General features: G+C 36.0%; 1 protein-coding gene across 1 annotated transcript in view; it reads left to right on the top strand.

Moving 5' to 3' along the window:
- LOC118889001 (dystrophin) overlaps positions 1 to 13,465 on the top strand; it is a 1,535,792-nt gene that overhangs the window by 1,160,224 nt on the left and 362,103 nt on the right. Inside the window, exon 50 of the mRNA XM_036840547.1 lies at positions 11,768 to 11,922. Within this exon, the coding sequence (XP_036696442.1) occupies positions 11,768 to 11,922 (155 nt within the window). The remainder of the gene's footprint in view (positions 1 to 11,767; positions 11,923 to 13,465) is intronic.

The following is a 13,465-nucleotide window of genomic DNA, read 5'->3' as shown; positions in this document are numbered from 1 at the left end:
ATTTGCAGGATACAAGATTAACATACAGAAGTCTGTTGCTTTTCTATACACTAATAATGAAGTATTGGAAAGAGAAAGTAAAAAAAAAAAATTCCTGTTTAAAATCACATCAGAAAAGAATAAAATACCTTGGAATAAACTTAACCAAAGACGTGAAAGACCTATACTCTGATGAAGGAAATTGAAGATGATGCAAAGAAATGGAAAGATATTTCGTGCTCTTGGATTGGAAGAATTAATATTGTTAAAATGGCCATACTACCCAAAGCAATCTACAGATTTAATGCTACCCCTATCAAAATACCCCTGACATTTTTCACAGAACTAGAACAAATAATCCTAAAATTCATATGAAACCATAAAAGGCCCCAAATTGCCAAAGCAATCTTTAGAAAAAAGAAAAAAGCTGGAAGTATCACCTTCTCGGACTACAGTAATCAAAACAGCATGGTATTAGCACAAACAGACACGTAGATAAATGGAACATAATAGAGAGCGCGGAAATAAACCCACACACCTATGGTTAATTAATCTATGCCAAAGGAGGCTGAAGTATACAATGGAGAAAAGACAGTCTCTTCAACAAGTGGTGCTGGGAAAACTGGATAGCTACATGTAAAAGAATGAGATTAGAACATTTCCTCACACCATATACAAAAATAAACTCAAAATGGATTAAAGACCTAAACGTAAGACCTGAAGCCATAAAACTCCTAGAGGAGAATATAGGCAGAACACTTTTTGACATAAATCATAGCAACATTATTTTTGGATCTCTCTCCTAAGGCAAAAGAAATAAAAGCAAAAATAAGCAAGTGGGACCTAATTAAACTTAAAGGCTCTTGCACAGCAAAGGAAACCATCAACAAAATGAAAAGACAACCTACAGACAGGGAGAAAATATTTGCAAATGATGCTACTGACAAGGGATTAATCTCCAAAATATACAAACAGCTCATACAGCTTAGTATCAGAAAACAAACAACCCAATCAAAAAATGGGAAGAAGGCCTGAGTAGACATTTTTCCAAAGAAAACATTCTGATGGCCAATAGGCACATGAAAAGGCACATTTGCTAATTATTAGAGAAATGCAAATGAAAACAGCAATGAGATAGCACCTCACACCTGTCAGAATGGCTATCATCAAAAGATCTACAAATAACCAGTGTTGACAAGGATGTGAAGAAAAAGGAAGACGTTTGTACAGTTTCGGTGGTATGTAAATTGGTGCAGCCACAATGGAAAACAGTATGGAGGTTCCTCAAAAAACTAAAAGTAGAGCTACCATATGATCCAGCAATTCCACTCCTGTGTACATATCTGGAAAAAATGAAAACACTAATTTGAAAAGATACATGCACCCCAGTATTCATAGCAGCACTAATTATAATTACCAAGATATGGAAGCAACCCAAATGCCCATCAACAGATGAATGTATAAAGAAGATGTGGTGTGTATATATATATGTGTGTGTGTGTGTATATATATATATATATATATATATATATATATATATATATTTATATATATATACACACACACACACATACATACATACAATGAAATATTAGTCACGAAAAAGAATGAAATTCTGCCATTTGTAGCAGTGTGGATGGACCTAGAGAATATTATACTTAGTGGAATAAGCCAGACAGAGAAAGACAGTGTGTATTACTTATATGTGGAATCTAAAAAATATTACAAATGAATGTATATGCAAAACAGAAACAGACTCACAGACTGAATGTTTTCCCCTGAGATCAGGAGCAAGATAAAGGTGTCTGCTCTCACCACATCTATTTACCATGGTACTGGAAGTTCAGGATGGGAAAATAGGCAAGAAAAAATAGATAAAAATCATCCAGATTGGAAAGGAAGAAGTAAAACTATATCTATTTGCAGATGACATAATCTTGTATATAGATGATCCTAAGGAATACACTAAAAATGTAATTCAGCAAATTTGCAGGATCCAAGATCAAAATACAAAAATCAATTATTTTTCTATATACTAACAATGAATAATCTGAACAATAAAATTCAGAAAATTTTTCCATTTATAATAGCAACAAAAAAATAAAATAATTAGGCATAAGAAAAATGCAACACTTTTCCATTGACAACTACAATGCTGAAAGAATTTAAAGATTTAAGTAAATGGAAAAGCATGCCGTATTCCCAGATCAAAAAACTTAATATTGTTAAGATAGCAATATCCCCATATTGACCTACAGACTCTATGCAATTCTTATCAAAATCCTCACTAGTTTTTCTGTAGAAATCAACAAGTAGATCCTAAAATTCATACTGAAATGCAAGGGACAAAGAATAGCCAAAGCAACCTTGAAAAAAGCACAAAGTTGGAGGACACACAGTTCCTAATTTCAAAACTTACTAGAAAGCTACAGTAATCAAGACAGTGTGGTACTGACATCGAGGTAAACATATAGATCAATGAAACAAAATTGAAAGTTCAGAACTAAATCCTTGCATTTGTGGTCAATTGATTGTTGGCAAGAGTGCCTAGACAATTCAAAGGGAAAAGAATATTTTTTCAAAAGTTCATGCTTGCATAACTAGATGTCCACATACAAAATAATGAAGTTTGACCCTACCTCACACCATACAAAAAAATTAATTCAAAAATGGATCTTAGAGCTAGATATAAGAACTAAAATATTAGAACTCTTATAAGACAACATAGCAGTACAATGAGTTAGGCAGTGTTTTCTTAGACATGACACCAAAAGCCAAAGTGACAAGAGAAAAAATACATAACTTGGACTTCATCAAAGTTAAAAACTTCTGTGCTGCAAGCAATATCATAAAGAGAGTAAAAAGACAACCCACAGAATGGGAGAAAATATTTGCAAATCATATATCTGATAAGAGACTTGTATGCAGAATATGTAAAGAACTCATAACTCAATAAGAACAAGAAAGACTCAATTATAAATCAGCAAAGGATTTTAATAGACATTTCTTCAAAGAAGGTGTACAAGTGGCTAATAAGCACATGAAATGATGGTCAACATCAGTCATTATTAGGAAAATACAAATGAAAACCACAATGAGATACCACTTCATATGCACTAGGGTCATACTTGAGTAGGTATGTCAGTCAGGGTAGGCTAAGTTATGCCACAGTAACAAACTATCCCCAAATCTAGAGACAACACAAAGTTTATGTTTTATTCATGTTAAATGTCCACTCTAGATTCACAAGAGCATTCTACTTAGCTTAGTTATTCAGGGAGTGCAGCTAATGGGAGCTGCATCTTGATACATAACTTCTCTGATCGGAGAGTCAGGAAACATGATGAATGATGCCACTGGCTCTTAAACCATCTGCCTGGAAGTGACGTGTAGCCAAAATCAGTTATGTTATCATCCCTAATTCAGTGGGGGTGCAGCTGTGTAATCCTCTGGTATGAAAAAGGCACCGAATGTCTGTGAACAATAATGTAGTCTACTGCAGTAGGCTCATGGGATTTGAAAGTAGCCGGGAAAATGCGACTTTCTGGGGATCTGTCCTCTGGCTTTCTCTCTGGAATCATTTCCACCCAACCATGTCCACACCCTCTCAACCAGACTTCTCTTAGATGCCTGGGGTAGCTGGGTGATTTGTTAATTACAACACTGCTGAAGTCTTTTAATAAAGTCAGCAAATTAAAAAGAGAGCCCAGATAAAGAGAATGCTTTCCAAAATGTCATAATGAAATTAAGGTAATGAAGCACTTGGAGGGCTCTCCTCCGTTCTTTTTTGTATAAAACTTATTCCAAAGAAGCTGGAAGAGAAATGGGGCCTGAAAAGTAAAGAGGGGGGAAAATAAATTGTATGCCATTAGTTTAATTATAAAAATTCATTACATGAAGTCATGTAAGACAGAAAATAATGGAACTCTAATGGGTTGGCCGATAACACATTTACTAGCCTGCTCTCAGCTTGTAGTCATTGTTGAAAGGACAAAAAAGTAACAACTTTGGTATGTAGTCCTCAAAGCTATTGAAAAGATTAATCATTTCCAGTAAGCTGGAAAATGAGGGCCGTTTTCTCAAATAGTATCCCCTGTATAGTGTTACCTTCTGAAACAAAGTTGTTTGGTAATGTCAGAGGTTTAATAGATGAGTCTTGCAGTTTATGGTGAGAGGCTTTACTTTTGAAATAGCTTCCTTACAGATATTTTAACATTTCTGTTATATATCCATAAAGATGTTTTCTAGGTCATTTTAATTCACACAAGCAAGAAAGAAATTGTATTTCTTTTTCCCAATAAATATGTATAGAACATTAATTTATACTTAGGAGTAAACTGTTTAGTGATTTTTTTAAACAAACCAAATATGTATTTTTTTCTGCTGTCTTTGTTTAGCAACGTCTTACTTTATTATACACAGTAATTTTCCAATCATGCTATAATCATCAAGGAGACTATTTTATATTCTTCAAAATTCAATTATAATAAATCCAACCATCCTCCTTAAATTCTTTTATGTGGAAGCATATCTTCTTTAAGTAGACTGAACCCTGAATATTGAAGCCAAGAAACCTGCATTTTTGTGATGCCTCTTTCACTGACAAGCTATGTCACCTTCAACAAGTCACTTAACCTTTCAGGGTTTTTGTATGGGCAATTATGGGATTGGGTAAGAGGAAAGGAGATAACAAAAGATCAAAGTGGATATTTATGTAAGGATCATATATTTGAGGGCCTTGTAATCCAAGGAGAGAGGTTTGGACTTAGTCTTGTAGGTAACAGGGAGCCATTGAAAGGTTTTACAGAGGAATAATGTTGTTATATTTGCATTTCAAAAAGATCCCTTGAGCAGCTATACGTGGATGGAAGGTCTAGAGTAGAGGGAAGGAGCCAATAAAAAGGTCATTGCAGAGTCCAAGTAAGAGTCGATGAGGGCTTAAGTTAAGGCGGTGGCAATGGAGGTAGAAGATTTGGATATAAGGGAAAATTGTGGTACAACTTCTGTATGGATGTGCTCTCTGCCTCTTCCTCCAGTTGAGGATCCACTTGCACTGCAGAGGGAGAAGGCTGGGCTAGGGACAGAGCCTTGGGGAACACCAACATTTAAGGGACAGGCAGAAAAAGAAACACTTGAACCTTAAGAGTATATAGAGGACACCCAAAGAGAGGGGGCCAAGGAAGGATAGAGCCTCAAGAACAGAGCAGTCAGTAGCACCAGTTGCTGCACACAAATCAAGTAAATGAGAACGTAAAACTTTCCACAGACATTGGCCATTGGTGACTGAATCAGTTAAGTATTTTCACAAAAATGCTGCATGACAAGCAACTTCAAAATGCCAGTGGCAAACAATAATAAGCATTTATTTCTTCGTGAGTTTGCAGCTCGTCTGGGGTGGCGCTGCTTCACACTGCAGGTTGATTGGGGTAGCTCTCCTCCACCCCTCACTCATCCTTCTCCAAGGGTGAGCAGGCTAGCCCAGGGCACGTTTGTCTCATGATAACGGCAGAAGTGCAAAAGGGCCAGCCCCACTGCAGAAGCATGTTTTAAGCCTCTGCTTGTGTCACTTCTGTTAACATCTCGCTAGAATTAGGCAAAACAAGTCATATGGCCAAGCTCATTGTCAAGGGCAGGGAAGTAAACTGCCCTTTGTAGCAGGAAATTCAAAGTTACATAGCAAAGGGCATGGATACAAGGTGGGGTAAAGAATTGAGGTCAGTAATCCGATTTGCCAGAGTAACTTCTTTCAGAATAGTTTCAGTGAGGTGGTGATGGCAGAAGCCTGATTTTGATGAATTATAAAGTGGCAGGAATGTAATCAAGTTGAGGCAATGAGTGAGTATTTGCCTTCTGAGGACATTAACTGTGAAGGGAAAGAAAACGATGCAAGTCTTGTTGTTTAAAGATGGGCGAGAGACTCATGTTTGAAAGTTGTAGAGAAAGACCTTGCGGAGAGGCAAGAGGTTGAAAAGACACAGAGAAGGGAGTACATGGAGGAGGAGGGGGAGGGCGAGGAGGAGGAGGAGGAGGAGTGTCCTTGAGCACAAGAGTCACCTCTTGCTCTGAGGCTGGAGAGAAGGATGCAAGACGTAAAATCTGATATTTCATGAAATGTATGCTTGATGTTAAATTGCCCCTGTGTAATTACAGGTAGGGTCATTTGCTGTGAGATTTCTTCCAGTTTGTATCATCAGGGTGCAGTTTAGAAACCACACAGAATATTTCAAGCAGAGGGAATTTAAATACAGAGGACTGGTTCCATGGCTAATGAAGGAGCTGAGAAGTCCAACAGGAGATAGTGAGGCAACTCAGAGTTCAGTGACATCGGGAAGCTGTTACCACTTCGAGGGCTGGAGGGAGAGACAACACGTGTCACCAAAGCCCAGAAGCCAGAGCCATCTGGTGCTAACTTGACCACTGTGTGGGCTGCACAGCAGGTACTGAAACTACAGAGAGAGGGTCTGTCCAGTGGGAAGTGGAGACACAAAGAAGATACTGCCCACATAGAGAGGGGGGGAGAGACTCTAGTTTCAGCCTTCCTCTGGCTCTCTCGCTGGCCTAACCCAGCTAGAAGCCAGCTAGCAAGAAATCCTGGGATTTGCTCACCCCCTAAAGTGGTTAGTCCATCTGCAATACTGAGTAGAGTAGGAGAGGGGCAGAGAATGGGTCTAAGAGCTAATAAGCTCTTAGCTGTTAGCTCACAGAGCTAATTTTTTTAAATGAACCTCTTAGTTCATGTACGCAAACACAGTATCTAAGGCAAAAGGAGAAAACCCAGTATGTAGAACTTTTTATCTGTAAATATATTAGGATCCTGTTTTATAAATTTCCAAGTGTCGACGAAAAATTAATCAGTCGACCTAAGAAAGAAATGGAAATTTTTAATTGAGCCAAATTTGAAGATTATGACCTGGGAAGAGCATCTCAGAAAGCTCTGAGAACTGTTCCACTCGTCAGAAGTCAAGGCACAGTTATATAAGTTTTTTGAGACAGAGGGCTATACATCAAGTGACGTATTATTGACAGCTTATATAATCCAGATCTAAGCATAATCGTGGTGGGTCATGTGACCCCTTCCAAGATCAAGAAGGAATGTTAAAAAAAAAAAAAAAGGAAGGAATGTTATCTTTTAAGGAGTTGTTTTGTTGATGCTGGGAGGATGCTGCTCGTTATGGTTGAGCAGGTATTCCTGCTGACGGGGGAGGTTTGGTCGAGGCATAATGCAGATACACAATGTACGGTGCAGGGAGAGACACGGCCAAAGGGCAGAGAAGAATTTTTATATTTAAATTTTTCTTGTCTTGCCATAAAATATGAATTGTATTTCACACAAGCAATTTGATTTTGGTTTTGACCTCATAACAAATGTGAGGCATAACAAGCAGCCTAAGTAATCCCATCCTATTTTACAGACAACAAAACTGGAACTCAAAAGGTTAATGACTTTAAGATCAAACTGCAAGACAATGGCCAATCAAGACTTCCTGGGAAGATGCCTCTTCGTTACTCTGCATTGCTTTTTATGATGCTCCTTTGAGTCAGGGCCATTAAAACTTTTTAAATCGAGTTCACCTGAAACAAACCTGAATTTCACTTGTAGGTGAATATCCCAAAACACATTTTATAAGAAAACTTAAACAATACGCAACTTTAAAATTTTAATTGTAGGTCTACATACTCACATTTATCTTCTAAATTAAAGGGAGACTTTTAGAGGTGCACCGTTATAGACAATGTTTATAAAACAGTGGGTCCCTTTCTTTCATTCAGTAGAGGCTCACCCTGTGGTGGCTGTAGTATGGTTCATTTAAAAGTAGCAGCAGTAGGGGACTTCCCTGGTGGTCCAGTGGCTAAGGCTCCATGCTCCCAGTGCAGGGGGCCCAGGTTCGATTCCTGGTCAGGGAAGTAGATCCCACATGCCACAACTAAGACCCAGCGCAGCCAAATAAATAAATAAATATTTTTTTAAAAAGTAGCAGCAGCAGTAGTAGTAGTCATCGTAGTAGTCATCGTAGTAGTAGTAGTAGTAGTAGTAGTAGTAGTAGTAGTAGTAGTAGTAGTAGTAGTAATAGTAGTAGTAGTAATAGTAGTAGTAGTAGTAGTAATGATGGTGATTCTAACCAATACTTATTTAATGCTTTGGGTATGCCAGACACCACTCTAAGTGTTTTCCCTGCATTTTATAAATTAATCCTCATAATAATCTTTCAAGGTAAATACTGTTAATATACCCATTTAATAAAGGGGGAAACTGAGGCATAGAGAGCATAATTAACTTTCCCATTTGTCACATAACTAGTAAGTGATCAAGTCAGAATTCAAACCCAGCAGGCTCATTCTGTTGCCCAGACTCCTGAATACTCTTTCTCTTCCTCCCTTGTTTTCCCTTGTATCGGGTCAATATTCCTAAAAAGAATTCTTACAAAGAAAAAAGAAAAGGCAAACACTGAAATTTAAAAATTTTAATACTGAAAATTCTTGAAATGAATTCAGGTTGTCCCATAGTCCATAATCATTTTTTCTGCCTAAAATACTGTGTATAAATACCAAGCACATATTGTAGCAGCATCATATGAGGTTTGAATATGAAATATTTCTTTCCTGGTTGGGGACACAATCTTTTGGGGATTGAGCATTTTATATTCTTCATAAAAAACACATACACACGTATATATACACCCACAAAATCATCTTTTTTTTATAGGCTAGTGCTCACAATATTTTAAATTTCTTCACACACCATGATCACCACACAATTCCCTGTTGTAAATGGAATTCAGAACTAAAAAGAGTTTGTGTGTGAATTCTATTGTATTTTTGAATTTGAAATTCTTCTGTGGTCTGGAGTTGTCCCAGTAGTAAATTTCACAGTAGTAGGCAAAGCTGGTCAAGGTCATTGTTCCTGGTGTGAATGACACTTGGTTAAAGCCCAAGGTGGTCAACCTATTATTACCTTAGGAGGAAGGGAAACCAGTCTGTTCTGGTGAATGTCTTTAAGAAGGGAGAAAAGGGTGCTTCGGTTGAGAACCTTTGAGTTTAGATAAGGGCCTTAGCCCTGTCAATGTTAGTCAAGGTCAGTGGGATTTTTTTCTTTTTAATCCTACATCACAGCAAAATCTGAGCGGTATGCAGTGAAGGATAGCATTCAGTCAAGATTTCCTTGGGTATAAAAATTTAAATTTCAGTGTGAATACAAATTTGAAGAAAAATGTATGGCTTGCATATTTTTGCCTTTCAGGCATTAAAGTATACCAAAAAACTCTGGTTTGAAGTCAAGCCTTACTCTTTTACTAGCTTTTTACTATGAAGTGTCTAATTAAACTTTAACCTGCTATGTCCTTCAAGATTTTGGAAAATTCTAGCATACTTTTCAGCTTCTACTTTTAGGTATTTGTTATGATCTATAGATTAGAACCAAAGAGTGTATCCTCTTATATCTAGACTTTTCAAGTAACAACCCATGAGTGAGGGTTGACTTCCAAGATTATTTGTCTTTTCTTAGATAAAATAAATGATTTTAATTATATTTATTAAAATTTTAATTAACATTTTATATTGCTAAATCTATACATATATGCTCTGATGTTGGTTCATAATAGGTATTTCTTTAGCAATTGCATTTTTCTTAAAAAGGAATTGCCTAACTAAAAGGTAACTAAGTTATTGGTGTCAGTTTTGTAGAGTCTTATGCTGCCAATTAGAGATTTAATAGATGATAGATAATAAGCTCTTCTTTTAAAATGCAAATACCATCTTCTGGATAATAAGGACCAATTGGTCTTTCATATCTTAGTATACATTACTTTTTAACACTATAGGTTTAAAGTGGCTTCAGTGAAGAGGGAAAGGGAAGAAGATGTAATTTAGTACTGTAGGAAATTTCTAGAAAGGGAAAGCCTTTGGTGTGTGTGTTTCACCTCAGAAGGGCTTTTGGACAGTGTGAGGATATAAAAAGTGGAAAATAGGAACTGCAGGGCTTGATAAAAGGTGTATATAAGAAAAGGCAGGAATTCCACAAGGTTAAATTGTAATTGCTTTGTAGTACAGCGAGTATACTCTGTGCCTTTAAAAATTGTCTCTCTTTTTATTTTTATAGCAAAAGTTAGTGATACTGGCTTTAGCTGCTTCCTACTAGTTCTGTTATCTGGGTCTATTTGCTATATGCAATAAATGCAATTATTTCGTTTGATTCTAGAATAAGATGTTCTAATTAACTGAGAAATGCCAGATTATATACTGATTATAGATTTTCAAGGAACAGGAGTGTAGTCAAATATACTGAAACTATGTTGAAAAGTACGAGTGTTTGATTTTTATTATCATAAATCATATTAACATAAAAGAACAAATCCTAAAACAAAAATGAGTACTCTTTTCAGAAACATCAATTAGTTTCAATTTTCTCTTTTACCATTCCGGTTCATGTCAATGTACTCTTACAGATTTAAGAAATACAGTGAAGGTAGAAATTGTGTTCTTTTCTTTTTTTTAACTTGTGATTTCTGTGCACACTTACTGCATATTAGACCATTGGGTTGATGTATTGCCTTATTTTAATGTCCTCTCATTAAACATTGAAATTGTTTCTCATTTTTTACTATCTTAGTTAATGAAGATCTTTATTCCTATAATGTATGTCTTTTCTTTTAAATATTTTACTGGGAGAAAATACTAAAATTAGATTACTGGGTCAATGGGAATAAGCATTTGTATGTCACTTGATATATATTGCCAAATTGTCCTAATAGATGCTGTTCCCAGCAGTAGTATATGAATGTGCTAGTTTGGCTACAGTCTTTCCAGCTTTGGATTTTATTTTTTTTAACTTAATTGGTGTCAAATTGTAATACTCTTATTTTTTCATGTTGTGAAAGTTGATTTTTTTCCTTTTCTATAAAAACTTTTTATTCTTTCTCTTGTTTGAATTGCTTGTTATTATTCCTTTGTCCATTTAACCCACTATATTGGATTTAATATAGCTATCTTTGTAATTTAATAATGCCGTAATGCTTGGAAGCCTCTTCCATGCACTTGAAGCAATGTTTAATAGAAACTTGGGGTTAATATGCATCCAGATAAACCTATCATTGGTTTATTTCTTTCTTTGATATATAATATTTCAAGTGATGAAATACATGGTTTGATAATACTCAATTGTTAAAGATTAAAAAAGAAGAAAACATACGTCATTTGGTTTAGCAAAATTCTTATATTTAAAATTTTATTCTGATTTTAAAGTAGGATATTTTTAAAGTATTATGAATAAACTGATCCTTTAAAGAAGTTCATAACTAGAATAACAGCACTGGTTTTTTTTTGATGCTTAATATTTTCCGTATGCAGCTTTAGTTGAATGCCAGTAGATGGCACTAATTACATAAACAATTCAACAAGTTAATGATGAGGAAATAACATGCGATATTGTTTTCTGTTCAAATTTTGGTATATGTCACATACTCAACAATTATTTGAGAGCTTATTTTTATAGTTTGTTCTCTCCTATGATAAAAACAATTAAGCCAAGTTTGTTTCCAATTAATTGCTACTAAATTGAGATACCTGATACTGATTATTGCTCAAGATGCTGCATTTGAAAAGTTCTGTCATGAAAAGTGGGTTAGCTTATACTATCATGTTTGACTGAACTACACACGGTAGGTTAAAAGCAATCATGTAGACATGGTCTGACCCGAGGATTCAGAAGCTGTTTATGAAGCATTTGAAGAAAGTGCAACTAGAGATTTCAGAGAAAACTGACATTCATTCTCTTTCCCATGTGTATCTATAGCAGTTGGCCAAAGACCTCCGCCAGTGGCAGATAAATGTAGATGTGGGAAATGACTTGGCACTGAAACTTCTTCGGGATTATTCTGCAGATGATACCAGAAAAGTACACATGATAACAGAGAACATCAATGCCTCTTGGGCAAGCATTCATAAAAGGTATGACCTACATTACTTCTAAAACTATTTGCTGATTCTAATGATAGGGTAGTGACACTGGGTGGACAGTGCAGATTTGTTTTCCCATCCTGCTAAACCAGGGCTTTGGGAGGATCCAAGATGACAAATGCCAACCAAACTCACAGTCTTGCCTAAGTCCACTTATTTTAAAGATGAGGGACCCGAAGACTGGTGAAATGAAATGACTTGCCCACAGTCAGAAAGGTAGTGACATAACTAAGCAATTAGACAAAAACGAAAGATTGATTTGTAGCTAAAAGAGCCATTTATCAGTCTGCTTTGAGAACTCTATCCAAAGAAATATTGTTCTATTCCATCATGCCACAAACTGCCCCATCTTTAGTCTGACAAGGAAGTCACTTTGGGCTTCATAATGGAGTTATAGCTGTCTCTGGTGCCGTCATTGTATCTCCCTCCACACACCCAATGGGAAAATTTGTGTAGTGTAACATGACTCATAACTTCACTTCCCATTATATATCTGTGGAAATCAACAGCTCTTAGAGACACCATCTCCTCAAACTAAGTCCTGACTCCTTATTATTCACTCTTAACCCCTTGTGCTGTTCTTTCATTAGCATTTATCCTAATTATAAACAAAATTGTAAACAAATACATGAATTATGTAACTAATTGTTTAATGTTTGTCCTTCACATTAGTCTAACCTCCCTGAGGACAGAGGCTATCTTTCTTATTTGACTCATCCTGAACCAGGTGATATAGTAGGGAGCTGGTAAATATTTGTGTTTTTTTAATTGAAATGTAGCTGACCTACAATATTATGTTAGTTTCAGGTATACTACATAGTTATTTGACATTTGCACTTACTATGAAATGATCACTATAATAAGTCTAGTAACCATCTGTCCCCATACAAAGTTATTACAATGTTATTGACCATATTCCTCATGCTGTATATTACATCCCCATTGCTTATTTATTTTATAACTGGAGATTTGTACCTCTTAATCCCCTTCACCTATTTCGCCCTTTTACCCCCTCCTTCCATCGGGCAACCACCCATTTGTTCTCTGTCTATATGAGTCTGTTTTCATTTTGTTTTGTTTGTTTTGTTTTTTTAGATTCCACATATAAGTGACATCATACAGTATTTATCTTTCTCTGTCTGACTTATTCACTTAGCATAATACCCTCTAGATCCCTCCATGTTGTCACAAAGGGCAAGATTCCAATTTTTTATACCTGAGTAATATTCCATCACATCTTCTTTATCCATTCATCTATCGATGGACACTTAGGTTGCTTCCATATCTTGGCTATTGTAGATAATGCTGCAGGGTAAATATTTGTTGAATGATGACTCTACATAATTTAGAGTTACCTTGTTCATGCTGTGGTAAGTCAAGGATTACTGGGTACTCATTTTTAGCTCTGTCAGAAAACAGGGGCAAAAATAGCACCTGTATGGTGATAAGGAAGATCACAGTGAAAGGTAAATGAGTTCCAGAAGATAACATGACTTACTGAAGTCAGGTAGGTGGCCTTTATTAAGAAAAAAAG

This window comes from Balaenoptera musculus, chromosome X (assembly GCF_009873245.2).
Source record: "Balaenoptera musculus isolate JJ_BM4_2016_0621 chromosome X, mBalMus1.pri.v3, whole genome shotgun sequence".
NCBI lineage: Eukaryota > Metazoa > Chordata > Mammalia > Artiodactyla > Balaenopteridae > Balaenoptera > Balaenoptera musculus.
Note: the sequence above shows the minus strand (reverse complement) of the source record. Positions and strands in the feature narration are given on the sequence as shown.